This window comes from Dromiciops gliroides, chromosome 5, assembly GCF_019393635.1.
Source record: "Dromiciops gliroides isolate mDroGli1 chromosome 5, mDroGli1.pri, whole genome shotgun sequence".
Classification (NCBI taxonomy): Eukaryota; Metazoa; Chordata; class Mammalia; order Microbiotheria; family Microbiotheriidae; genus Dromiciops; species Dromiciops gliroides.
The window spans coordinates 290,030,028-290,055,134 of record NC_057865.1 but is presented as its reverse complement, the minus strand read 5'-3'; the positions used below and the strand labels follow the sequence as shown (position 1 = coordinate 290,055,134).

At 48.8% G+C, this 25,107-nt stretch overlaps 1 protein-coding gene across 1 annotated transcript in view; it reads left to right on the top strand.

Annotated features, from left to right (window-relative positions):
• Positions 1-2,905, top strand: part of KCNJ4 (potassium inwardly rectifying channel subfamily J member 4) — a 30,781-nt gene extending 27,876 nt beyond the window's left edge. The window contains exon 2 of the mRNA XM_043969316.1: positions 712-2,905. Within this exon, the coding sequence (XP_043825251.1) occupies positions 767-2,089 (1,323 nt within the window). The 5' untranslated portion in view covers positions 712-766 and the 3' untranslated portion in view covers positions 2,090-2,905. The remainder of the gene's footprint in view (positions 1-711) is intronic.
• The last annotated feature ends 22,202 nt before the right edge of the window (positions 2,906-25,107 follow it).

Sequence of the window (25,107 nt, the reverse complement as noted above, 5' to 3'; positions counted from 1 at the left end):
TTGTTTTTTTCTTTTGGTTAAGTAACTTGCCCAGGGTCACACAGCTAGTAAGTATCAGTTGGAGTCTTTCTTTTTTTTTGCAGGGCAGTGAGGGTTAAGTGACTTGCCCAGGGTCACACAACTAGTTAAGTGTCAAGTGTCTGAGGCTGGATTTGAACTCAGGTCCTCCTGAATCCAAGGCCAGTGTTTTATCCACTGCGCCACCTAGCCGCCCCCAATTGGAGTCTTAATAGAGGCAGCTCAGCAAAGCTGTGGATAGAGCCCTGGGCCTGGAGTTGGGAAAACCCGAGTTCAGATCCAGCCCCAGACACCTACTAGCTGTGTGTGACCCTGAGCAAGTCACTTAACCCCGTTTGCCTCAGTTTCTTCATCTGTAAGTCCGGGATAATCATATCGATCGCGCAGGGATGTTGTGAAGATCCAATGGATAACATTTGTAAAATCACTTAGCACGGTGCTATATAAACATTAGTTGTTGTTAACGTTACTGGGTTTCCTAGAACATTGAGAACTTAGGTGACTTGCTCAAGGTCACACCGCCTGGAGATATTCGAGGCTGGCCTCAAGCCCGTCTTCCTCCCTCGGAGGCCGACTCTGCCCACTCCAGTGGGGGACGTGTACCTTCCAGCGGATGATTCCCGTTGCCGTTTTCGTTGGCTAACCCTCGTTTGTGGGCTCCCCTAATGTCTGGCCACCGTGTTTCCCCTCCAGGTCCAGCGTCATCCCGGGTGGTGAGGACGGCCACTGGAGCTTGGCCCGGGGCGGGATGAACGGACACAGCCGGAACGGGCAGGCCCACGCCCCCCGGCGGAAGCGCCGCAACCGCTTCGTCAAGAAGAATGGCCAGTGTAACGTCTACTTTGCCAACCTCAGCAACAAGTCCCAGCGGTACATGGCCGACATCTTCACCACCTGCGTGGACACGCGCTGGCGCTACATGCTCATGATCTTCTCGGCCGCCTTTCTGGTCTCGTGGCTTTTCTTCGGCCTCCTCTTCTGGTGCATAGCCTTCTTCCACGGGGACCTGGAACCCGGCCCGGCCCCGGCGCCCGGCCCGGCCGGAGCGGGCCCCGGGGGAGGCGGGAGCCCGCCGCCCGCCGCGGCCAAGCCGTGCATCATGCACGTGAACGGCTTCCTGGGGGCCTTCCTCTTCTCGGTGGAGACGCAGACCACCATCGGCTACGGCTTCCGCTGCGTGACGGAGGAGTGCCCGCTGGCCGTGATGGCCGTGGTGGTGCAGTCCATCGTGGGCTGCGTCATCGACTCCTTCATGATTGGCACCATCATGGCCAAGATGGCCCGGCCCAAGAAGCGGGCGCAGACGCTGCTCTTCAGCCATCACGCCGTCATCTCCGTGCGGGACGGCAAGCTCTGCCTCATGTGGCGCGTGGGCAACCTGAGGAAGAGTCACATCGTGGAGGCCCACGTGCGGGCCCAGCTCATCAAGCCCTACATGACGGAGGAGGGCGAGTACCTGCCCCTGGACCAGCGGGACCTCAATGTGGGCTACGACATCGGGCTGGACCGCATCTTCCTGGTGTCCCCCATCATCATCGTCCATGAGATCGACGAGGAGAGCCCGCTCTACGGCATGGGCAAAGAGGAGCTGGAGTCGGAGGACTTTGAGATTGTGGTCATCCTGGAGGGCATGGTCGAGGCCACAGCCATGACCACCCAGGCCCGCAGCTCCTACCTGGCCAGCGAGATCCTCTGGGGCCACCGCTTCGAGCCCGTGGTCTTCGAGGAGAAGAGCCACTACAAGGTGGACTACTCACGTTTCCATAAGACCTACGAGGTGGCCGGCACGCCCTGCTGCTCGGCCCGTGAGCTCCAGGAAAGCAAGATCACCGTTCTCCCTGCCCCTCCGCCACCGCCCAGTGCCTTCTGCTACGAGAACGAGCTGGCACTCATGAGCCAGGAGGAGGATGAACTAGAGGAGGAAGTGGCCGGCCTCGGGCTGGAGGGTGGCTCCAAGGACGACGGCGGCATCATTCGCATGTTGGAGTTTGGGAGCCACCTGGATCTGGAGCGGATGCAGGCCACCTTGCCCCTCGACAACATCTCCTACCGCCGGGAGTCGGCCATCTGACCTCGGCCCCTCCCGTCTAGCCCCGTGTCCCCTTTGACGTACCCGTTCCCTAACTCCTTGTGGGAAGATCCCCCTTTCTAGACAGGAGAAAGACTAGCAGACCACGAACATCCCCTCCCTCAGTAGCCCTGGGACAAACATTCCTCCCTCCCAAGGACAGAAGCCACCCAGGCCACGTGGGGCCGTGAGAAGTGGGCTCTATTCCCCATGCCTTCTCATTGCAGCACCCAAGAATTAGACCTTGGCAGTGGGGAAGCCCCTGTCCCTGAGTTCTGCCATACCAACCATCCCCCCAGCCCACCGTTGTGGGCCTCACTGTCAGACTCCACCTAGGGACCAGAACTGTCCGACATGGCACCCCAGGCCCTGGAGAACTTGGGGAAGGCTCCTGGGACAGATGGGGTGGGGGGAGCTCACCCAGAGGCCAGGGCTGGGAGGCAGGTTGGGAGAAAGCAGAGAGAAAGGTTTACCTTGCATGTTTGTGCCCTGTCACACATCCTTTGTAAATATACACATATATCTAAGGCCAAGAAGAGATCCAAGCCAGATTCTTCCATTTCCCGGGGCAGGACGAGGAGGTGAAGCTGGGCCCCTCTTCCCCTCCTTCATGGACCGGCTCTTGGGGCTCCTTGACCCCTGGGCTACCTCAGAGTGAGGGGTGCAGACTGAGGAAGCCCCTGGGGTCAGGGCTGGAGCACCACTCCCTCCACGTGCAGGCCCCACCTCTGCTGGCCCCCAGACCTCCCTCCCACCCCCAGCTTCTGCCCTTCCTCCCTACCCTGCCAACACACAATTGTACAATGGGATTTTTAATGATTTTTAATAAAGTATCTGAACCTCTTGGGGCCACATGGGCCAAAAAGAGGCAGAGAAAGAGACCAAGAGTATGGGAGGCATGTCTGCCCTCCTGGGGTGGGGGGGAGTTGTTTGCTGGGAATTGAGGGGGGGGGAAGGAGGCAGAGGCAGGAGGAGTCACTGTGGTGTAATAATAATAAGCCTTTCAGTGTAGAGGCAGCAGGGTTAGTGGAAAGGGCTCTGGAGACAGAGGGAGGCCTGGGTTTGAATCCTGCATCTGCTTATCAACCGTGGCACCCCAGAGAAGCCACTTGCTGGCTCTGGGCCTCAGTTTCTCATAACTGAAGAATTAGAAGGGACCATCTTTTCCAACCCTTACCTGAGGGGGCCCTTACGTGTCCCTCCGAGGTGGCTGTCCGATTTTGGGCAGCTCCAATTGAGAGAACGTTTTCTTAGCAGGGAAGCTGTCTCCTCATTGCTTCTGGTCCGGCCTTTCTGAGCCAAGTAGATCAAGGCCAAGCTCTCTTCCACATGGCTGCCATCCACACGCTTGGGGGCAGGCCTCTTGGCCCTGGGCTCATGATCCCCATTTCTTGCATCGGACCCTTAAACAGCGGGCTCTCAAAAGGCCTTCACCGGTCCCCATCACCCCACTCTGCACACCACAGTGTGACGCCCAGAGATGTGCTTGTCTCCAAAGCAATAGTCTCTGGGGTCCCTCCCAGCTTGGTGTCCTGAGGGCCAGTAGTATCTAGCATGGATAAAATACTTTCATATTTGGAAAGAGTGTTGCACTGTGCCCAATAAACAGTAGGCATTTAGTAAATGCTTGTTCCCTGTGGGTCTCCAGGACAGGCTGTGAAATGGCATTTTGGGGGCTCGCGTTTCCAGGGCCCTTTCCTCACCACAGCTGCAGGGGGCAGTAGTGTGTGGGGTTGTACGAGTAAAAGTGGGGTTCAGGGAGAGGGGAAATGACCCCACCCTGAGGAGGACCAGAAAGGGATCCTTTAGAATTGGACTTAGACCTGGTCTCTGAGGCAGAGTCTCACCTCCTCTTTTTACAGAGGAGGAAATGGAGTCAGAGAGCAGTGAAGGGTATTGTCTGAAGTCATAATCACAGTCACTGGCAGGTGGGGGTAGGTGGGGAAGGGGATAGAGAAGGGTCTCATGAAGAGGACAGTGCGTGAGCCAGAAGGAAGCTGGGGGTTCTTAGGAGGCCGAGGTGAGGAGGGACGGCCCGTGCAGAGGCAGGGTGGGACACGGGTGTTTCTCCAGCGCCATTTGGCCTGTCTTTCTCCCAGCAGCCCTTGGGGCAGGGAGAGCATCTCCTGCCCCGTGGAGATCTCTGTGGAAGAGGGTCCCCCCTCTGGCTGCTGTGTGAAGGAGAAACGAGGCAGGAAGCCTGATTAGGAGGTGGTTCCGGCAGCCCAGGTGAGAGGGACAAGGGCCCGTGCCAGCAAGGAGGGGAGACAAGCAGGTGATTGATTATGTGGGGGCGGGGGCTGAGGATGACATGAATCTGGGGCACCTTTGGGAGAAAGGGAGAAATGGGGGAGGGGAAATCATGAGTTCTGCTTTGCACATGTTGAGTTTGAGCTGCCTCCAGGAGATGCTGGTGGGGATGCCCGGCGGGAGCTGGAGAAATGGACCCAGGGCTCAGGAAAGAGATGAGTGTCTGGGCTGTGGATTTGCAGGTCATCTCAGGGGAGATGATGACTGAACCCACGGCAGGATCATGTCACCAAAGGAGGCTCAGACGCCCATTTTACAGATGGTCATTGAGAGGAGAATGGATGGGCCTGAGACAAAGCCAGGGATGAGTGAACAGCCGCAGAAATAATGGCACTAGGGGGCAGCTAGATGGTTCAGTGGATAGAGCACCAGCCCTGGAGTCAGGAGGACCTGAGTTCAAATCTGGCCTCAGACACTTAACACTTACTAGCTGTGTGACCCTGGGCAAGTCACTTAACCCCATTTGCCTCACTAAAAAAAAAAAAAAAGAAAAAGAAATAACGGCACTACAAAAGGGATATAACAGAGGCTGTAGGGAGCATGGAGGAGTCACTTCTGGGAGGGAAGGGGTGGGAAGTCAAGGTAGGTTGGAGGAGGTGGCCTACTGAAAGTGGCATGATTTCAATAGGTGGTGAAAAAGAAAAGGGAATGAGAGCCAGAGGAACTGGTAGGAACTAGGGGATCCTGCCATTGAGGCAGCCCTCAGCCATTAACATGACAATGAGGAGGATGAGGAGGTCAGAGTAGCTGGCTGCGACTTAGAGGTGGAGAACAGGGCAAGCTTTGAAGGCATGGAAAGTCTGAAGCATGGAGCAGGCTTGGACAGGCTAGAATATGTCTGGTCACTCCTGCTCAGCTCTGACCTTCCCTGTTCTAAGGCCCTTTCCAGTCTTAACATTCCCGGTCCCAAAATAAAAAGGGCTCTCGTGATGGGTAGTGAGCTACCTGTCACTGGAGGTGTTCAAAGGAAAGTCTGTCTGAGTACTTGTTAGGGTGTGTAGGGCAGATCTTGTGGACACCTGGGTCAGCTGAGCTCATCTCTGGGGTTCCCTTCCTCCTCCTTTGCTGATGCTCTGGCATTCATTAGCCCGTGAGATCCTGAAGAGAAGCTGATGCCATGGGAGACAATTTAGAGCAATTCATCCCAGTTCATATTTTGGTCGTCTCCCCCGGCACCTCCCCGGTCAGGTCAGGTCTAATATTCCCTTCCCAGCTTCTGCTGCCACTGTCCTGTTTATATTAGTAATAATGACAATGGTCACTTTAAAGACAGTGACATTTCTGTAGCCACTTATGGTTTGGGAAGTGCTGTCTGAGCTTCACAATAACCCTGCACATTGGATACTATTCCAAAATATTCTCTTATTATTAGAAATGCATTGATTTCCCAATATATCCAGCCCCCTCGCCCTTATATTGGGGTGGGGGAACCAGAAAAAATTGCTCCAAATTGGCAGGGCCTGACAGGCCAGTGCATTGAGTATTCTGCACCCACAGGCCCTCATCTCTGCAATGCAGGCAGGGAGATAAAGGTGAAAACGTTTTCTCCAGGGACAGGTTTGGTCACTGTCATCACCCAGTGTTCTTTTGAGGTCTGGCGTGCAGGCCTGCAGAAGCGAGTGCCTGATGTCCAAGAACCAGCCTTGTGGAGGTACAAAACCACCCTCCTTGTTCACCTGTCCCAAGGGGTTGGCCTGGAGATGGGACCCACTGCCTGCTTCTCTAGCTCTGTCTGCTTCTCACAGGTCATTCTGCCCATTTTCCAGAGGGGAAGGCCAAGGTTCCCCACAGCTGGGGAATGCCAGAGCCAGGTCCCAGGCTTCACCTCCTAACTCCAAGTCCCCCATTTCCAGTTAATCTGCCTCTCTCCAGCTACTGACACCGACAGGTGATACCTTAGTTCTTACTGCTTAGGCTGGGTGGGCGGTCGGGTGGGTGGCACATCCCTGCAGCTGTGCAGAAGAGTCAGCTGTACCCTGAGCCATCACAAGCAGGAACCACGGTGCCTATGCTGGCGTTGATGAAACCAGCTGATGCTCCTCCCCTGAACGTCCGTCTGACTTCCCTCTCCCCAGACAACGTGCTGGGGGCCAGAGAAGCAAGGTACCCACCCACCCACCCACCCATCCACAAGCACTTATTCTGCACCCACCCCCTGTGTGCCAAGCACTGTGCTAGGCACCTCAGCTACACAAGCAAAAAGAAGCTGAATCACGGGCTAACGAGGCTCCCATAGAGATACATTGGGACTATGTGTGAGAGAAGGATGAGGGCAGTTTAGAAGGGAGGGCACTGGGAGGGATCAGGAGGGATGTCCTGAAGAAGCTGGAGCCTGAGCTGAATTCTGGAGAAAACCAGGGATTCTAAAAGGCAGGGAGGTGATGGGGGCAGGAGGGGGGGGAGGAGGAGAGGAGTCCAGGTGGCCAGGACAGCCTGGGCAAAGGCATGGAGATGGGAGATGATGGTTCATGCATGAGCACCAGCAAAAGGGTCAGTTTGGGTGGATCAGAGAGTAGAGGAAAGGAAGTGAAAATAAGAAGGCAGGAAATAGGCTCAGTTCAGACTGGGGAGAGCTTCAAATGCTAGGCAGAGAAATTTCTATTTTATCCTGGGGACAATAAAGAACCAGTAGAGTTTATTGAGAAGGGATGTAACATGATCACACCTGAAGGAGGCTGAGGACAGGGGGACCACGTCTTTCTTATTGTACAAGCCCGAGGGCACTCCGGCTTCATAGGGCTCTCACTGCCCAGTGTGGTCTGAACCAGATTAAAATGTAATTGGGGGGCAGCTAGGTGGCGCAGTGGATAGAGCACTGGCCCTGGAGTCAGGAGGACCTGAGTTCAAATCCGGCCTCAGACACTTAACACTTACTAGCTGTGTGACCCTGGACAAGTCACTTAACCCACACTGCCCCACAAAATAAAATAAAATAAAAAAAGCAAAATGTAATTGGGAAATAATTAATAGAAGAAATAAAATACAATAGAAGATAGATATGGTCAGTTTGTGGTATTCTAGGTCAATTTGTGGACAAGGGCATCCTTATGTATGTATGTGGCCTCCTTTTCTATTTGAGTTTGACACCTCTCATCTAGTCTAGCCGCCTCATTTGACAAGAGAGGAAACTGAGGACACTGAGAAAGGTGACCTGGCCTGTTATACCTGCAGTAAATTGTAGAACAGGATTTGAACCCAGGTCATAGCCTCCTAGATGTGTAGCTGGGAGGGACCTCAGAGGGTGTATAGTCCAGCTTTCTCATGCTACGGATGAAAGTGCTGCCCCCTTGCCCCTCCCCTGGAGAACAGGGTCCTTCAGTGCCAGTGAGACAAGGCTTTGGAGGTAATGAGCTTCCCATCACCGCAGGACTTCCAGCATCAGGGATGCTGTGTGGCCAATTATGTGCAGGGCAGTAACATGACCTTTGAGGTACTTCCAGCTCAGAATCTCCGGGGTTCTTCGAGGGCAGAGCTGGGCCAGAAGACAGCAGACAAGACCCGCAGCAGGTGGGGCTGCAGGGACAGATTAATGAGGGGAGAAACCAAGAAGAATGAATCTCCAGGCTGCCTTGGCTTGGCGCCAATGGAGAGGAAGGATGGACCGTCTCGCCCGCCGTGTTTGCAAGGTGGGAACTCACCAGGGGAACGGAGCTATTTCTGGGGACAACCAAGGAGGCGGCAGAAGAGGAGGGGGAGGGAAGGAAGGGGGCGGGGAGCCCATCCATTAGACCTGACAGGGGACAGGAGGGATGCTTGGACGGGACAAAGGCAAGTCAGGCCACAGGTGATGGATGGTGTCGAGGCACTAGCCCAAGGTCACTCACATAATCATGAGATCCTAGGCCCAGAGCTGCAAAGGCCCCTGAACTGAACTCCCTCATTTTACAGGTAAGGAAACGGAGGCCCAGGCAGGGGCAAAGACTTCATAGATCCATAGATGGAAGGGACTCCAGAAGCCACTGAGTCCAACTGAGGCAGAGAGAGAGAGAGAGAGAGAGAGAGGAATTAGACCCAGGTGGTCTCAGCTAACAAAGGCAGGATTTGAACCCAGGTCCTCTGACTCCAAAGTCAGTGCCTTTACGGTTTCTCCTGATTCTAAATCTAGGATTTTTTGGCCCCGTCTATTTGACTCTGAGTAATTCCTTTCCGGGGGGGGGGGGTGGAGTGATCGAGTGAAGGGACTGTCCCAGGAGCCAGAGGACCCGGATTTATAAAGGATCATTAAAATAAAGCCCTGAATGACTGTCCTTCTACAAAGGAGGAAAAGGCATTTGTTAAGCCCATGGCCTTGGACTGAGTGCCGAGGAGACAAAAACCAATAGATCTTGACTTTAAGGAGTTAACATTCTTTCCGCAAATGTACCTGCAAAAGGGATGTGGGAGGCCGGGCCTCACCCACCAGGTTACAGATGAAGAAAGTGAGATCCAGAGAGGGGAATTCATTTGCCCTGGGTCACCTACGTTAGTGTCAGTGCCTGGACTGGAACTCAGGGCCCCTGCTTCCCTATCCATTGTACTCTGCCAAAGGGCTCTGCGCATTGCTTGGAGAGGGACACCCTTGGCAGGTCCCAGAGCCTTCCTCAGGTATCGGGCTAGGCTGGCTGTGACGGCAGCACCACCTAGAGACCGTCCTGGGCACTGCAGCCCTTCCAGCTCTTGTGGGCTTTGGAATGGAGAAACCTCAGAGCTCATCTAGCTCTATCCTGTCATCTTACAGATAAGGAAATTGAGGCCCAGGGAAGTCTAGTGATTCTCCAGGGGTTTTTCTTATCCTTGCCCAGGTTGAGATAATATTTCTCAAAGTACTTAGCAAATAGCAGGTGCTCCATAAATGCTACACAGATAGTAAACCTTAGAGATGGAAGCTGAACCGAGATCTTCTGGCTCCACCGCCAGCCCTCTTTCTTTCGCTCTGCCCCCACCCATCTAATTACCCCCTTATTTTACAGATAGGGAAACTGAGGCCTAGAGAAAGCAAAATGACGTGTCCAAGAGTATATAAGGAGTAGGAGCAGCTAGGTGGTGCAGTGGATAAAGCACCAGCCCTGGATTCCGGAGGACCTGAGTTCAAATCCAGCCTAAGACACTTGACACTTACTAGCTGTGTGACCCTGGGCAAGTCACTTAACCCTCATTGCCCTGCAAAAACAAAAAGAAAGGAAGGAAGGAAAGGAAGAAAGAAAAGAAAAAAGCATATAAGGAATGTGAGTGGGGATTTGAAGCCAGGCCCTCTTACTCCAAATCCAGTGTTTTCCCCCACTCTACCAAGGGGTAGCTCTGCCCCAACTTTCCTGACTCGTCTCAGAGGGGACTCAAGGAGAAGACAATGCTTAACTCAAAGGAAAGGCCCAGGGAGACACCTTATGGCTTGTCTCAAATCCCCGGGGAAATTTGGTAGCATTCTTGTTTAGTAAGTATGCGGGAGTGGGGCAGAATGGGCTTCCCTAAGCACTGGAAAAGACCATCAGCTAACAGAAAAAACAGTCACAATGTCAGCTCCTGGAGGGTAATGACAGAATCACGGGTCAACCAATCAACAAGCCTGGATAAAGCTCCTACTCTGTGCATGGACTGAGGATACGAAGCCAACAAAAAAAAAACCCCAAAACCAAACAAAAACAATGGAAATGGTCCTTGCCTGCAAGGAGCTTACATTCTATAAGGGTGAAAACATGGGCACAGATCTATCCCTAAATCGCCCAGTTTCTGCTTAAATGATGGGGAACTCACTACCTCCCAAAGCAGCCCAAGCCCTTGGAAGGCAGCTCCCTCCTGGGTCTTTTTCTTCTCTTTACCCAGACTGTCCTCCTCTGCTACTTCAGGAACCTCTTAATTCTTTAGTTAATTAATTAATTAAGTTAAGAAGTCCCAAAGACTGGCCAGAGGGAAGTTCTTTTCTTTTTCTTTTTTTGTGTGAGGCAATTGGGGTTAAGTGACTTGTCCAGGGTCACACAGCTACTAAGTGTCTAGTGTCTGAGGCCGAATCTGAACTCAGGTCCTCCTGAATCCAGGGCTGGTTATTTATCCACTGTGCCACCTAGCTGCCTGCAGAGGGAGGTTCTTAAGGGACGTGTCTGGCCTTGACTCGCTCCTGCTCCACAAACTTCCGTGGCTCCTCCTTGCTTTTCTAATCAGATACCACCGTGTCTGCTTGGCATTTAAAGCCTTTCACAATCTGGCTCCGACTGATCTTTCCAGGCTGATGACACATTCCTCCCCCTCATACACTCTCTGTTCCTGTGGAACTGGCCTGCTCCCCAGCTGTTGCCTGAGCACAACATCCATCTCTGACCTTGGGGCCGCTGTGCTGGCTCTCTGCTGGAATTCCGAGGGCCTTTAGGGTTCAGGTCAAATGCCACCTCTCTCAGGAGGGCTTCCCTGACTTCCCCAATTGTTAGTGACCTTCCCCCGAGTTGTGTCTCAAGGAATGGGAGGAGAGGGATAAGCCCTACATCAGGGGTTCTTAACCTTGGGGCCATGTCTTGTTATTTATGTATGTGCATGTATACATATATGTTCATATGTATATGTGTACACATATAAACACACATTTGCACACATGTACATACACATATATTTATGTACAGATGGATAGATAACTATATTTTAATATAGCTGCTTTAAAAAAATAATCCTATGCATTTTATTTGCTCTATTTAAGTGTGATTTGGAGAAGGGGAACACAGTGTTCTCCAGACTGCCAGGGGGGTCGGGGACACAGAATAGATCGAGAAACTCCCCCCCAACCCCAGTGTTAACTATGATCTGCTGATGAGGAGTTCTGTTTTGAATCAGGGGTCTAGGCTCTGCCACTCACTTCCTGTGTGACCTTGGACCAGTCCCTTCCCAAGCTGGGTCTCAGTTACCTTTCTTGGTATATTCTCTGAGTATATTTATCCTGCCTACCAAGGTTGTTTGGGAGGATTGATGGGATCGTGTGCGTGAAAACAATTTGTCAAGGGGATAACGCCACAGCACCAAGGGAATGGGCTGTAATTCTTCTTGGCAACCCTGGGTTCTCAAAGCATCTGCCAGCAGAGCATGGATCCTGGCAGGTCCGATGCTCAGGAAAGCCTTTGGGCCCATCCCAGAGATGGAAGATGTCTCTGTGGAGGAGGACCAGCTGAGCCAAGCCAAGCAGAGCCGAGCCGAGCTGGGAGGGACTCGTCACCAGACTGTCCGCAGGGTGATGAGTATTTTTGGCCACAGCCTCTCCTTAGACTGTCTCTGAGCATCGGGGGTCTGCACTGACGGAAGCACCGCCCCCTGCTGTGGCAGCAGGGATGCAGCAGGCAGGAAAGCCGACTTAGGTTCATGTGATGGAGAGCTGGAGAGCATTGTAGAGATACTGTAGCCCAACCCTCCTCCCCTTTCATACAGAAGATGTACAATGATATTGTGGAGTCAGAGGGCTTGGGTTCAAATCTCACCTCTGATGCAGCCGTGGGAAGTCAGCCTCTCCAGGCTCAAGTTTCCTTATTTGTAAGATAAAGGCACCGGACAAGATGTCCTGTGAGGTCTCTTCCAGCCACCATTCTATACTACTGGGAAATGCCGTGGGGTCCCTCTTCTCCCCTCCCCCTTTCTCTCCCATATGTTTAAGACCCCAAATCTCCTGTATCCCCCTATCTATCTGGATTAAAGCTGGGGTCCCATGAAGCCCAGAGTGGGGATGTAATTTGGCCCGTGTCACCTGATTAGTAATTGGATGCTGCATCAAAGGTTCAGTCATTTCAGTCCTGGCTAACTTTTTGTGACCCCATTTGGAGTTTTCTTGGCAAAGATGCTAGAGTGGTTTTCTATTTCCTTCTCCAGTTCATTTTACAGATGAGGAAACTGAGGTAAAGAGAGAGAAGTGATCTGCCTATGGTCACACAGCTACTATGTGACCTTGAGTAAATCCTGTTCCCCAATCTGGACCTCACGTTTTTCTATCTGTAAAACGAGGGTCCTCTACAATCTCTCACAACTAGGAATAATAATCCTATGATGGTGAATCCAGGGCTCCATCCATCCGATTGCACAAAGCCCTGGGTTCAAATCCTGCCTCCTCCACTTACCAGTGATCTTGGACAAGTCACTTCCCTTAATTTGCAAAATGGAAATAAAAACCAATTTGAACTTTCTACGTCATCATGTTTTTATGATGCTCAAATGAGTGTAAAGCAGAAACAACAGATAATAAGATAATTTTAGAAAGCACTACAAAAATGCCAGTTCCTGATTCAGTCAGAAATAATGATAATCATAATAATAGCAGCAGCAAGCTGACATGATTGGCAAGGGCATCAGATTCAAGGTTAGAGCCCCGCTCCCTTCCAAATCTACATCATGTGACCTTTAACTTGTCAAATCACATCACCTCTTGTGCCTCAGTTTCCTCAGCTATAAAAAGGGGAAGGGGGCAGCTAGCACCGGCCCTGGATTCAGGAGGACCTGAGTTCAAATCCAGCCTCAGACACTTGACATTTACTAGCTGTGTGACCCTGGGCAAGTCACTTAACCCTCATTGCCCCACAAAAATAAAAACAAACAAAAAACTATAAAAGGGGGTGAATCAGATTGGTTTCTGGGGTCCCTTCCCGCTCAAGATTTCCAAATTTACAGCCTGCCTAGATGCATGACTAGAACCCAGGTCCCTCTTCTCTCCTCCTTCCAAGGCCACTTCTCTGCCCACCATCCCAAGCTCCCACTGCTTTGATGCAAACAATCCACTGACTATTTCTAGAGAAATGACTTTACAAAATTCAGGTGGTTTGTTGTGCCAAGAAACTTTACTGCTAGCACGGCACATTCTAAAAAAATGCTTTTTGGGTGCTGTTTTTTTTAAAAAAGAAAAAAAACCCATAGGGGTTGGAGGAGACAACCTTTAAAGGCCTTAGCAGCTTTGGGTTTTGAAAGAACAATCCCTTTCCTTACTCCTTCTCACTGGAAGCTGTACTACCCCATTTAGGCCACAAGGAAGCAGCACGAGTCCTCCTTAGGGCTGTCAAAGGCTGGTAGCATCCTTAGGCTTGATGCTGGATGGGTGAGGAATGGAGAATACCAGGGCGGGAGGGAGCTTAGAATAGAGAGCATCAGAGCCCAGATGGCCCCTAGGATGCAATATGTCAGATGGGAGATGGTTGGGTTGGAGAATGCCAGAGATAGATGGAACCTTGAAACCTAGAAGGTCAGAGGTGGGAGGGAACTTAGAACAAAGAACGTTGGAGCTGAGATGGACCCTAGAAGGCAAAATGTCAGACGAGAGAGGGAGCCTAGAACGGGGAATGTCAGAGCTGGAAGGGGCTATAGAATACAGACTATATTAAAGACTGAATAGACTATGGGATGTTAGAACATAAGGTGAATGTCCCAATTTTGCCACATCCCTTCCAACATGTGTCAATTTCCCATTTTAGCCAATCCGATCTGTGTAAAATGATGCCTCGAGGTTGCTTTATTTTGCATTTCTATAATCAATAATAATATAGAGAATTTTTCATATAACTATAAATTGTTTTAATTTCTTCATTGGAAAACTGCCTGTTCATATCCTTTGACCATTTATCAATTGGGGAATGACTTGAATTCTTATAGATTTGACAAAGTTCTTTATATATTTGAGATATGAGACCTTTATCTGAAAATCTGTAAAAATTACCCCCCAATTTTCTGCTTTCCTTCTGATCTTGGCTACCCTTGTTTTATTTGTACAAACCCTTTTAAATTTAGTGTAATCAAAATTATCTCACACTGCTCTTTATCTCTTGTTTATTCTTAAATTGTTCATCTATCCATAAGTCTCATAGGCAATATGTTCCATGCCATTCAAATTTTCTTGTAATATCTCTCTTTATATCTAGGTCATGTATCCTTTTTGTTTTTGTTTTTTGCAGGGCAATGAGGGTTAAGTGACTTGCCCAGGGTCACACAGCTAGTTAAGTGTCAAGTGTCTGAGGTTAGATTTGAACTCAGGTACTCTTGAATCCAAGGCCGGTGCTTTATTCACTAAGCCACCTAGCTGCCCCCTCATGTATTCTTTTTGATCCTATTTTGGTAAATAGTGAAAGATATTGGTCTATGCCCAATTTCTGCCATAATGCTTTCTAATTTTCCCAACAGTTTCTCCCCAAATAATGAATTCTTATCCCCCAAACTTAAGTCTTTATACTTGTCAAATACAAGGTTACTACATTTACTTGCTGCTGTTTACTCTGTCCCACTGATCTATTTTTCTATTTCGTAGCCAGATAGTTTTGATCATTACAGTTTTATACTATAGTTTAAGCTATGGTACTGCAAAATCTCCTTCCTTTACATTCTTTTCAGTAGTTCCTTTGAAATTCTTGTCTTTTTGTTTTTTCAAGTGAATTTTCTTAGTTTTTTCTAATTCAGTAATAATTTTAAAAATAATTTTGTAATTGGGATGGAATTGAATATATAAATTAGTTTAGGTAAAATTGTCATTTTTATTATATTAGCCCTGCCTACCCATGAACAATTAATATTTCTGCAATTATTTAAACCTGATTTCATTTGTATGAAAAGGTTTTTAAAAAAATAATTTTGTTCATATAGTTCCTGGGTTTCTTTTGACAGGTATACTCCCAGGACTTTTCTATGGTCTAGAGTCATTTGAAATGGGGTATCTTACTATCTCTTCTTTTTTTTTGTTTTTTTTTTGTTTTTTGGTTTTTGTTGGGGTTTTTTGGAGAGGCAATTGGGGTTAAGTGACTTATCCAGGGTCACACAGCTAGTAAGTGTTAAGTGTCTGAGGCTGGATTTGAACTCAGGTCCTCCTGAATCCAGGGCCGGTGCTCTATCCACTGCGTCACCTAGCTGCCCCCTTACTATCTCTTCTTGCAGGGTTTTGTTTGTGATATATAGAAATGTTGATGATATATGTGGATTTACTTTATATTCTGATACTTTGCTAAAATTATTGTTTCAACTGACTTTTTAGTTGAGTCTTTGGGATTATTCAAGTCATTATTGGTGAAACTATGAACTGATCCAACCATTTTGGAGAGCAATCTGGAATCATGCCCAAAGAGTTATTAAATTGCCCGTACCCTTTGAATCAGTATTACCACTATTAGTATTTTTTTTTTTTGTAGGGCAATGGGGGTTAAGTGACTTGCCCACGGTCACACAGCTAGTCAAATGTCTGAGGTCGGATTTGAACTCAGGTACTCCAGAATCCAGGGCTGGTGCTTTATCCACTACACCACCTAGCTGCTCCCCGCGCCCCCTCCCCCACTATTAGTATTGACCTAGTATTACCCTTATCAGGTGTGTTTCACAAGATGATTAAGGAAAAGGGAAAAGAACCTGTAAGTTCCAAAATATTTATAGCAGCTCTTTGTGGTCGCAAAGATCTGGAAATTGAAGGGATGGCTGTAAGAAATGGTGAGCTCATTGATCTTAGAAAAACTTGGATAGACCTCCATGAAATAATGAAGAATGAAATAAGCAGAATCAAGAGAATGTTGTACACAGTAACAGTAACATTGTTTTAAGAATGACTTTGGGGGGCAGCTAGTGGCACAGTGGATAAAGCATCGGCCCTGGATTCAGGAGGATCTGAGTTCAAATTCTGCCTCAGACAGTTGACACTAGCTGTGTGATCCTGGGCAAGTCACTTAACCCTCATTGTCCCGCAAAAAAAAAAAAAAAGAAAGGAAGCAAGGAAGGAAGAAAGAAAGAAAAAAGAATGACTTTGAGTGACTGTCATTTTGACTATTAGAAATACCCAAATTAATTTACAAAGGATGTATGAAGGAAGATGCTACCTGCATCCAGAAAAATAACTGATAAATAGAAGTGGGTATAGGATGTTTTTAAATATATAAATATACAATACATATGTGTATATATGTATGTACACACACACACACACACACACACATATATATATAATTTGTGTCTAATTGTAACCATCTCTGGGAGGAAGAGAAGGGAAAAAGGGGAAAAAGGAAGTTATAGGATGACTTTATTATATATTTTTTAAAAAATAACAATTTGTACCCAATAGATTTGCTATTTCATATACAATCATCTTTTTTTGCTATTCTACTATGTTATGGAAATGCTTGTTTCATTTCCTAAGTTCAGAATAAAATAAATAAAATTTAAAACAAAACAAGATAAAAAGTATTACAGTTGTCAACCTGGAAGAGACTTTTTTTTTTTTTTGCAAGGCAAGGAGGGTTAAGTGACTTGCCCAGGATCACACAGCTCCTAAGTGTTAAGTGTCTGAGGCTGTATTTGAGTTCAGGTCCTCCTGACTCCAGGCCCAGTACTCTATCCACTGCGCCACCTAGCTGCCCGCAGAAGAGACTTTTAAAGCAATAGAAAAGGGAATGTTAGTGGAACTGGCGTCAGCCCCTAATCTAGCCCCCATGCGCCCTCCTCTCCTCTCCCTCTGCCCAGGCACTCTAGTCTTTAGCCCAAGGGCTTGAGGGGCCTCTTCCATAGCCCACATATTTCCACCCCCAAGCAGGCAGTGCCTCTCTCTCCTGCTCCTCCCTTGAACATCCGGGGTGCTCACACCACCTGGCAGTTGCCCCCCCCCCCCGTGTCCTTCCAGGAGGAAGGTATCTCAGGAGGAATACTGGCTTCCCAGGAAGCCTGACTTCTGATCCCTGCTCCGGTCGGACCCTGGGCCAGGCTCTAACCTCTCTGCTGAGCCCAGCTTTCCCTGTGTCACCAATGAAGGGCCAAGACTCCGTGCTGGGATGGGGGAGCCTGGGGTGTATTCCCCCTCCTTGTTAGCCCACTGATTTAGGATCAAGGATGACCTTGGAGGCCACCTAACCTAACTCCCCCATGTTAGAGAGGTCAGTGAGATTAAGTCACCCTCCCAAGTTCATACAGGTAGCAGAGCTGACTTCATTTTTTCTTTCTTTTTTTCTTTTTCTTTTTGGTGAGGCAATTGGAGTTAAGTGACTTGCCCAGGGTCACACAGCTAATAAGTGTTAAGTGTCTGAGGCTGAATTTGAACTCAGGTCCTCCTGACTCCAGAGCCAGTGCTCTATCCACTGCACCACCTAGCTGCCCCGCAGAGCTGACTTCAAACTCCAGATCTGTGACCCCAAGATACTTAACCTTTCTGAGTCTTGGTTTACCCACTTGATAAATAAAGGTAGAAAGGGGCAGGGTGCATTTGAAAGAGTCTGGGGTTAGAGGGACCTGTAATTGAGTCCTGGTTCTGTAATTTGCCACCACCGTGTCCTTGGGACTTCTCTTCCCTGGGTCTTAGTTGCTTGATCTGCAAAAGGAGGAATTTGAACTATGTCTCAAAGATCCCATCTTTAGGAGTCTTCCCAGCTCCAGATTCCCCCTGTCCAGGTGTCCAGGGGCTGAGAGAGCCTTAATGGGAGAAACAGGTGATTCCCCTGTGGGGTTTTATTCAAGGGCCTCCCCTCCCAAAATATCTCCCACACTCTTGTCACAGTGCCTGAAGTTCCACCATCTGGGATCCTAGTTTAACATGCAAACCCTCTGCCCCAAGACTAGCAACAGTAACAGCTCCCCTTTCTGTGTCATCCTGTGTGACAAAGGTGAGAGCCCTGTCCTCACATTGAGCATGTAGTGTAAGCATTACTACCCCCTTTCACAGATGGGGAAACTGCAGTTCCCTACCCCCCACCAATGGATGTGTGACCTCAACCTCTCTTTCTCTAGTATTCTTTTTCCTCCCAGACTCCTTGGTGTGAATTACCTTCTGTGATTGGAGGGCTGGCAGAAATCCCAGGAGAGCTGTGCGGGGGAGAGAAGCTGAGGCGAGGGGAAGGAAAAGGAAGCCATGTTGAATCCATCAAAGGAAAGGAGTGGAGGGAGGGGGCGTTAGTACGTTGAGGGAGGGAGGGGACCTATGCTTCTTGCCCCAGAAATCTTGGCCAGGAGGAGAGAGAAGGAAATATACTTCCTTAGAGAAGTGGGGGACTATGGGTGCGTAACATCACATACCCCGGGCTGACACAGCTCATATGCCACTTGATTTTGCTTCACAAGAGAGGGGAGAAGGATATCTCCAGATATGACATGACATAAATACAAGAAACATCAAAAAAGGTCACAAACAAAAATAAAGAGCCCCTTGACCTTCTGGGGCTGGACCTGACTCTCCCCTTCTCTTTTGTCTTTGCACCCACAAAATCAGCATGGACAGAAGAGTAGCTACATGTAGGGATACTTTAAGTTCTCTCTTCCCAGTTCTTTGCTCTCCTCAAAATGAGGGAAATCTTCCTCATCCTATAAAACTGGGTCTGAATGCCTCCTCTTCCAGGAAGTCTTACCTGATCACCCATAACTGTCTTCTGAGTGGGCTCGCTGGTACCTGAACCCCACATTCATTCTTTTTGCTATCTTGCCTCTCTCCCCTCCCCCAACTCCTGTCCCACCCCCTGCGTCTAACACAGTGCCCTGGGCATAGTGGGTACCGAATGGCTGACGATAGCCAAGATTTCTCTAGCGCTTTGGAGCTTACAAGGCATGGTGGGTGGGTGGTTTCTAGGACTGGCATTTGATGGATTGAAGGACTTTGCTTCAAGGTGGCCTTGGTTTCCTTGTGTGTAAAGTGGGGAGGCAGCATGTTGTGGAGGGAGCACAGGGATGCAGAATCATAAGACCTGGCTAAGAGCATCGCCTCTTCTACTTCCTAGTTTTGCAAATGTGAGCAAGTCTCCCTTTTCCTCATCTGGAAAATGGGCAGACAGCAGGATGCAACGGAAGGGACACTAGATTCAGAGTCACAAGACTGGGGTGGTGGGAGCCCCAGCTCTGACTGTGGGCCTCAGTTTCCTTCTCTGTCAGATGAGGGAGGGGAGGGATGGCCTTGATCCCAAAGCACCCTCCCAGCTTTGAGTCCACAAAGCTGGCCGTAGAGAACAGAGTCCTTGGGGCAGGCAGAAAGAAGGGTTACTGTGTTCAGTTGTCTCAGGAAATGATCATGCTTCCGATGGGTGGGGGAGGCTCATCCACCTAAATTCCTCTCCTCCTGGACCGAGGCCAGGTGAGAAGGCCTTGTCAGCTCTTGACAGCTGCCAAGAGCAGAGGAATCTTCCCCCTCACAGGCCTCTTTGGTCTAAATGTAGCCCAGCCTTGAGGCAGGAGAGAGGGTACCAGTTATTGTGTCCAAGACCCTGGATTTGAATCCTTCCTCAACCACTTACTACCTTTGGGACCTTGGACAAGTCCCTTCCCCATCCTGAGCCTTGGCTGCCTCCTGTGTAAATGAGGACATTGGTGAGATGGCCTGGAGGCTCCTTCCATCTCCATAGCCACAGTCCTCAAATCTTATGGACAAAACCAGGGGAATGGACAAGATGACCTCTGGAAATCCCTTCCAGGTCGTCCGGAAGTTTCCACCTTTTTCTCCATCCTCATCATGAAGAGAGACAGCATCACAGAGTGGGACAAGTCTTGGGTTTGGAGTCAGAAGGTCTGGGTTTAAATTTATCCTGTCCATAGATTGCTTTGTATATATTTGTTTACATGTTGTCTTACCTTTTAGACTAGGAGCTCTTTGTGGGCAGTGCTTTTGTCCCAGTGCTTAGCACAGCGCCTGGCGCATAGTAGGCATTTGATCAATGTTTACTGATTGCTTGATAGTACATGTGTGACCTCAGTTGCCTCCTCTGTAAAATGGCCAGAGATCCCTTCCAGCTCTCGTCTTTATCTTCCTCTTCCTCTTCATCAATCAATCAATCAATAATAATCAAACATTTGAGAGAACAAAGAACAATTTTGGACCCCAGAAAGAGGAACGACCCCTGCCTCGGCCTCATCAAGGTGTGTGGTGAGAACACGACATATAACATCAGATTGCTTTGATATATCGATCAGTTTTGATGAATCTTTTCTGATTCATGTCTTTTTCTCTCTCTCTCTTTCCTTCCTTCCTTCCTTCCTTCCTTCCTTCCTTCCTTCCTTCCTTCCTTCCTTCCTTCCTTCCTTCCTTCCTTCCTTTCTTGGTGAGACAATGAGGGTTAAATGACTTGCCCAGGGTCACACAGCTAGTAAGTGTCAGGTGTCTGGGGCTGGATTTGAATTCAGGTGCTCCTGAATCCAGGGCTGGTGCTTTATCCACTGTGCCACCTAGCTGCCCCCTCTGATTCATGCCTTTTTTGTTTGTTTGTTTGTTTTGGGTTTTTTTTGCAGGGCAATGAGGGTTAAGTGACTTGCCCAGGGTCACACAGCCAGTAAGTGTCAAGTGTCTGAGGCCGGATTTGAACTCAGGTACTCCTGAATCCAGGGCCGGTGCTTTACCACTGTGCCATCTAGCTGCCCCTGATTCATGTCTTTTCAAAAAAAATATGCGTTATGCTGGATGCCTTTTTGAAGGGAGGTGAGTAAGAGATATAGGGGGAAACCTGGGTAATAAAACTCTTAGCTGAGCTTTGAAGTAATACAGGGATCAAGAAAGAAAAGTGAGGAGGTGTGGGGGACAGCATGAGCAAAAGTGTGGTGGTGGGATGCAGCATGTTTAAAGACTAGTAATGAGCCAGTTTGTCTGAAGTGGAGGATTAACCAGGGAGAAAAATGCATGACAAGCCCAGAGAGGTAGGATGGAGTCAAGCCTTCAGAGCCAGTTTGGCATTGATCCTAGAAGCAACTGGGAGGCACGCAGCTTCCTGAGCAGGGCAGTGGCATGGTCATTTCTGTGCTGTCAAATGTCTATTTGGCATCTGTGTGTGGGAGGAATGGAGCAGGGAGAGAGTGGAGGCAGAGAGGCCGATTAGGAGGCTATGTCAGCAGTCCTGGTATGAAGAGATGAGGAAAGACCTGCACTAGACTGAAGAGAAGGGAACTGAGTAGTCCCATCTAAGAAACTGAGTAGGCTGCCTCTGTCCAGGATAGTGGAGGTGTGGCTCTGCCTAAAGGCAGGGGGCTGGACCAAGATAGGACCCTGGGATTCTTGGCCATATTCCTCATGCTTATATCACTCATGTATTCATCCTCCTATGTCATCCCTGTCATCCGCATCATCTTCATTTTTCTCCTCCTTCTCATCCCCATCAGGTATTCTCCATCCAGTGCAGTGGAGGCAGGGGTTGGACAAGATGACCTCTCACTTCTCTTTGATGTGTGGCATTAATAACATTTCCCATTTACACAATCCCCCCACCTGGAAACAACCCCATGAGTTAAGCAAGACAAAGAGTATCATACCTATTATACAAAGGAGGAAACTGAGGCTCAGGAGCTCAGGGAGTGACTTGTTCAAGGTCACACTGTTTGTGAATGCTGAAGCTGGGAACTGAAGTCAAGGCGTCTGACTTGTTGTCGGGCTAGTTTTCCAGTTATCCCAGGCAGAGGGAACGTCGAGGAAGGAATTGTTGAGGAGGAATGGAAGAAGCACCTCTGAGATCATAAATTTAGAGGCGGAAAGGATCTTCGAGGTCATCGAGATCAATTTCTTCCTTTTACAGAGGAAGAAACTGAGGCACAGAGGGGATAATGACTTTGGTTAGAGTCATTAAGATAACACACTTGGAGCAGGAAGGGATCTCTCAGAGGCTGTCGGTCCAACCTCCTTATTTAAAAATAGGGAAACTGAGACAAAAAGAAGTGATGTGACTTCCCTAGGGTCACACAGCTAGTCAGATTCAGGGGAAGAATTTGAACTGAGGCCCTTGGGCTCCAGAGTCAGCATTCCTTTCATTCAATCACAATGTCTCTCTGCCAGTAACAATAGAAAAATAGGCTGGTGCTGGAGCCTGGGGAGGGGTAGTTATTGAGTCATTGAATGCCAGACCTAGAAGTCTGAACTTAGAAGAGGCAAGACAGAGGGTGGAGGCCTGGACTTGAGGCCAAGATGTCCTGGGTTGAATCTTGACTCAGACACTTACTGACCATGTGATTCTGGGCAAACCACTTAACCTGTGCAGGCCTCAGTTTCATCTGTCAAAAGCTGTAGTGAGGATCAAAGGAGGGGGTGCCTGTACAATCCTTTGTGACCCTTAAAGCACTGTGTAAACACAAGTTATTAGTGTCACCGAAGGTTTCGACCAGGGGCTGTGGTCAGAGCTGTGTGACCTTGGGAAAAGAACCTCTCTGAAATCTCTCTTTGTCATTTATAATAGGCGTATAGGGTCAGTGACTCAGAGCTAGAAGGGATATCAGAGACCAACCCATTTTACACGGGAGGAAACTGAGGCCAAGCTTGGACAGCTGATAAGTAGCATGGCCCCTCTGATTCCAGGGACAAGGTTCTTTCTACTATTTCAGCAATGTTCCATTGGACTCAAGAATTCCTTACAGCAATGTCTGCCTGCCCTTCCTGGTTGACTCTTGCCCAACATAGGAGGGTCCACCCTGCATGTTCTCCTGGAGGACCTGAGTTCAAATTTGGCCTCGGACACTTACCCAGTTGTATTTTCCTGGGCAAGCCACTTAACCTCATCAGTTTGCCTTAGTTTACTCATCTATAAAATGGTAGCCAGGGGGAACGGGCTTTGTAAAACTTCAAGGACTCTCCCTCCAAATGCGGGTTGTTTTAACTGTTAGGGTTATGAATAGGGTCAGCATGTTCGGTAGAAAGTGGACTATACTTCCAGCCAACAGAGACATCCTGCCTCTGACACCTACTAGCTGTGTGACCGTAAGCAGGCGGTTTTCTCACCTGTGAAATCTGTAGCCATGGATTTTATTTTTGCAAATTTTGGTAGGTGGGAAAGAGAAGGGGTTAGGGATGGAATATTCTTTCCCTCTCACCCACCCAACCCTCCCCCCCCCAAAAAAAAAGGAAGAAAGAAGAGGAAAATCAAGAGAAGAGAATCATTTAAACTTTTTAAAAAAGAAATACACAGAAGAAAAAAGAGAAAGACAAGAAAGAATGACAGATAAGCAAGAGTGCTTTGTAAGTTACATGTTGAATTGATTATATATTTAAAGAGAAAAGCAAACTCTACACAACAGAGATTCTCAGTTTTGTGTATGAGCCTCTTCTTTTCTGTTCTAATTTCTTCTCTCTTTTTTTGGGGGGGTGGGGCAATGAGGGTTAGGTGACTTGCCCAGGGTCACACAGCTAGTAAGTGTCAAGTGTCTGAGGCCAGATTTGAACTCAGGTCCTCCTGAATCCAGGGCCAGTGCTTCTGTTCTAATTTCTATATGGAAATGCCTATTTTATTTGCTGTTCAAGTCCAGAAAAAATTCAAAGCAATAAACAAAACAAAGCAAAAAACCCCAAACCCACCAAGTCAAAACAAATATTGGAGTGCGTAGGGCTAATTATCATTAAGTGAGACTCAAATGAGATGATGTATGCAAGTGTCTCATAAGCCTTAGAGAGCTCGAGTCCTAAGGGGCTTCAGAGGCTATGGTCTAAGTCCCTCATTTTGCAGATGGGGAAACTGAGGCCCAAATAAGGGATGTGACTCAACAGAGGTCACACAACATGTGGCTGAGCCCAGATTTGAAGCTGGGCCCTTTGCCTCCAACTGCAGCCCTCTTTCCGTCCCCTGCCTCTGGTAGGGATCCTGTGTTATCTAAGCTGTAGACACTGGGGAAGGCCCTGAGCCCAGGGTAGATTTTCTTTCTGGAATAGATCCACTTATGAGCTGCTCCCTGGGAATTGAGAAACTGGCCCGTGGGATTATTTGGCAGGGCAGGAGGGGGAGGGGGAGGAAACATGAGCCTCTGTTTTCAAATATGGGAAGGGCTGTCATGGGGAAGAGGGAACAGCCTCTGTTTTGTTTGTTCCCAGAGAACAGATCCAGGACCAGTTGGGGGAAGCTACATCGAGACAGACCTGGGCTCAGTCTAAGGGAGAGCTCATTTCTAACCAGAGGTATGTCCACGGGCAAGTCACTTCAGCTACTGTCAGTCCCAGCTTCCTCATCAGTAGAACCCACCTCCTAGAGTTAGAGGATCAAAGTAAAATTATGGGGGGCAGCTAGGTGGCCCAGTGGGTAGAGCACTGGCCCTGGAGTCAGGAGGATCTGAGTTCAAATCCAGCCTCAGACACTTGACACTTACTAGCTGCGTGACCCTGGGCAAGTCACTTAACCATTATTGCCCCACAAAAAAAGTAAAATTATGTAGGCAAAGCATATTGCAAACTCAATGTAAAGAAGGTCCTTAGGGATGGTTCTCTGGGATGAGAGGGGGCAAGTACACAGTGGAAGATAATAGGGGATATGAGAGGAAAAGAATTGAATAAAAATTTTATTTGAAAAATATAAAGAATTTCTAAATAGCTGTACCACAGTGGAACAGGCTGCCTTGGGAGGTAGTGAGATCCCCATCACTTAAGTATTCAAGGCCAGTCGTCAAGCATTTATTAAACTCTTACTCTGTGTGCTAAGTACTGGGGAATAAAAAAAAGGCAGAAGGTAAGTCTCTGCTCTGGAGGTCACAGTCTGATGGGGGAGACAGCATGCAAACAACGTTGAATGCACAAGATATATATGGGGTATGGCAGAGGAGGGATGATCGTGGGCAAGGGCAGGGATGAGACTTTTTCTTTCAGAAGCTGGGATTTGAGCTGAGTCTTGAAGGAAGTGAGAATGGAATGACAAGGGGGGAGGACATTCTAGGCCCCGGGGGACAGCATCCCTCCCATTCATGGGGGCTCAGGAGGGTCTCATGAAAGAGGAGGTACCTAAGTCAAGCTGTGAAGGAAGCAGAGTATTCTGAGATCCAAAAGCAAAGAGGTTGTGTGTTCTAGATATGGGGAAGAAACAGCTTATGCAAAATCCTGGTGGTGGGAAATTGTTGAGTCA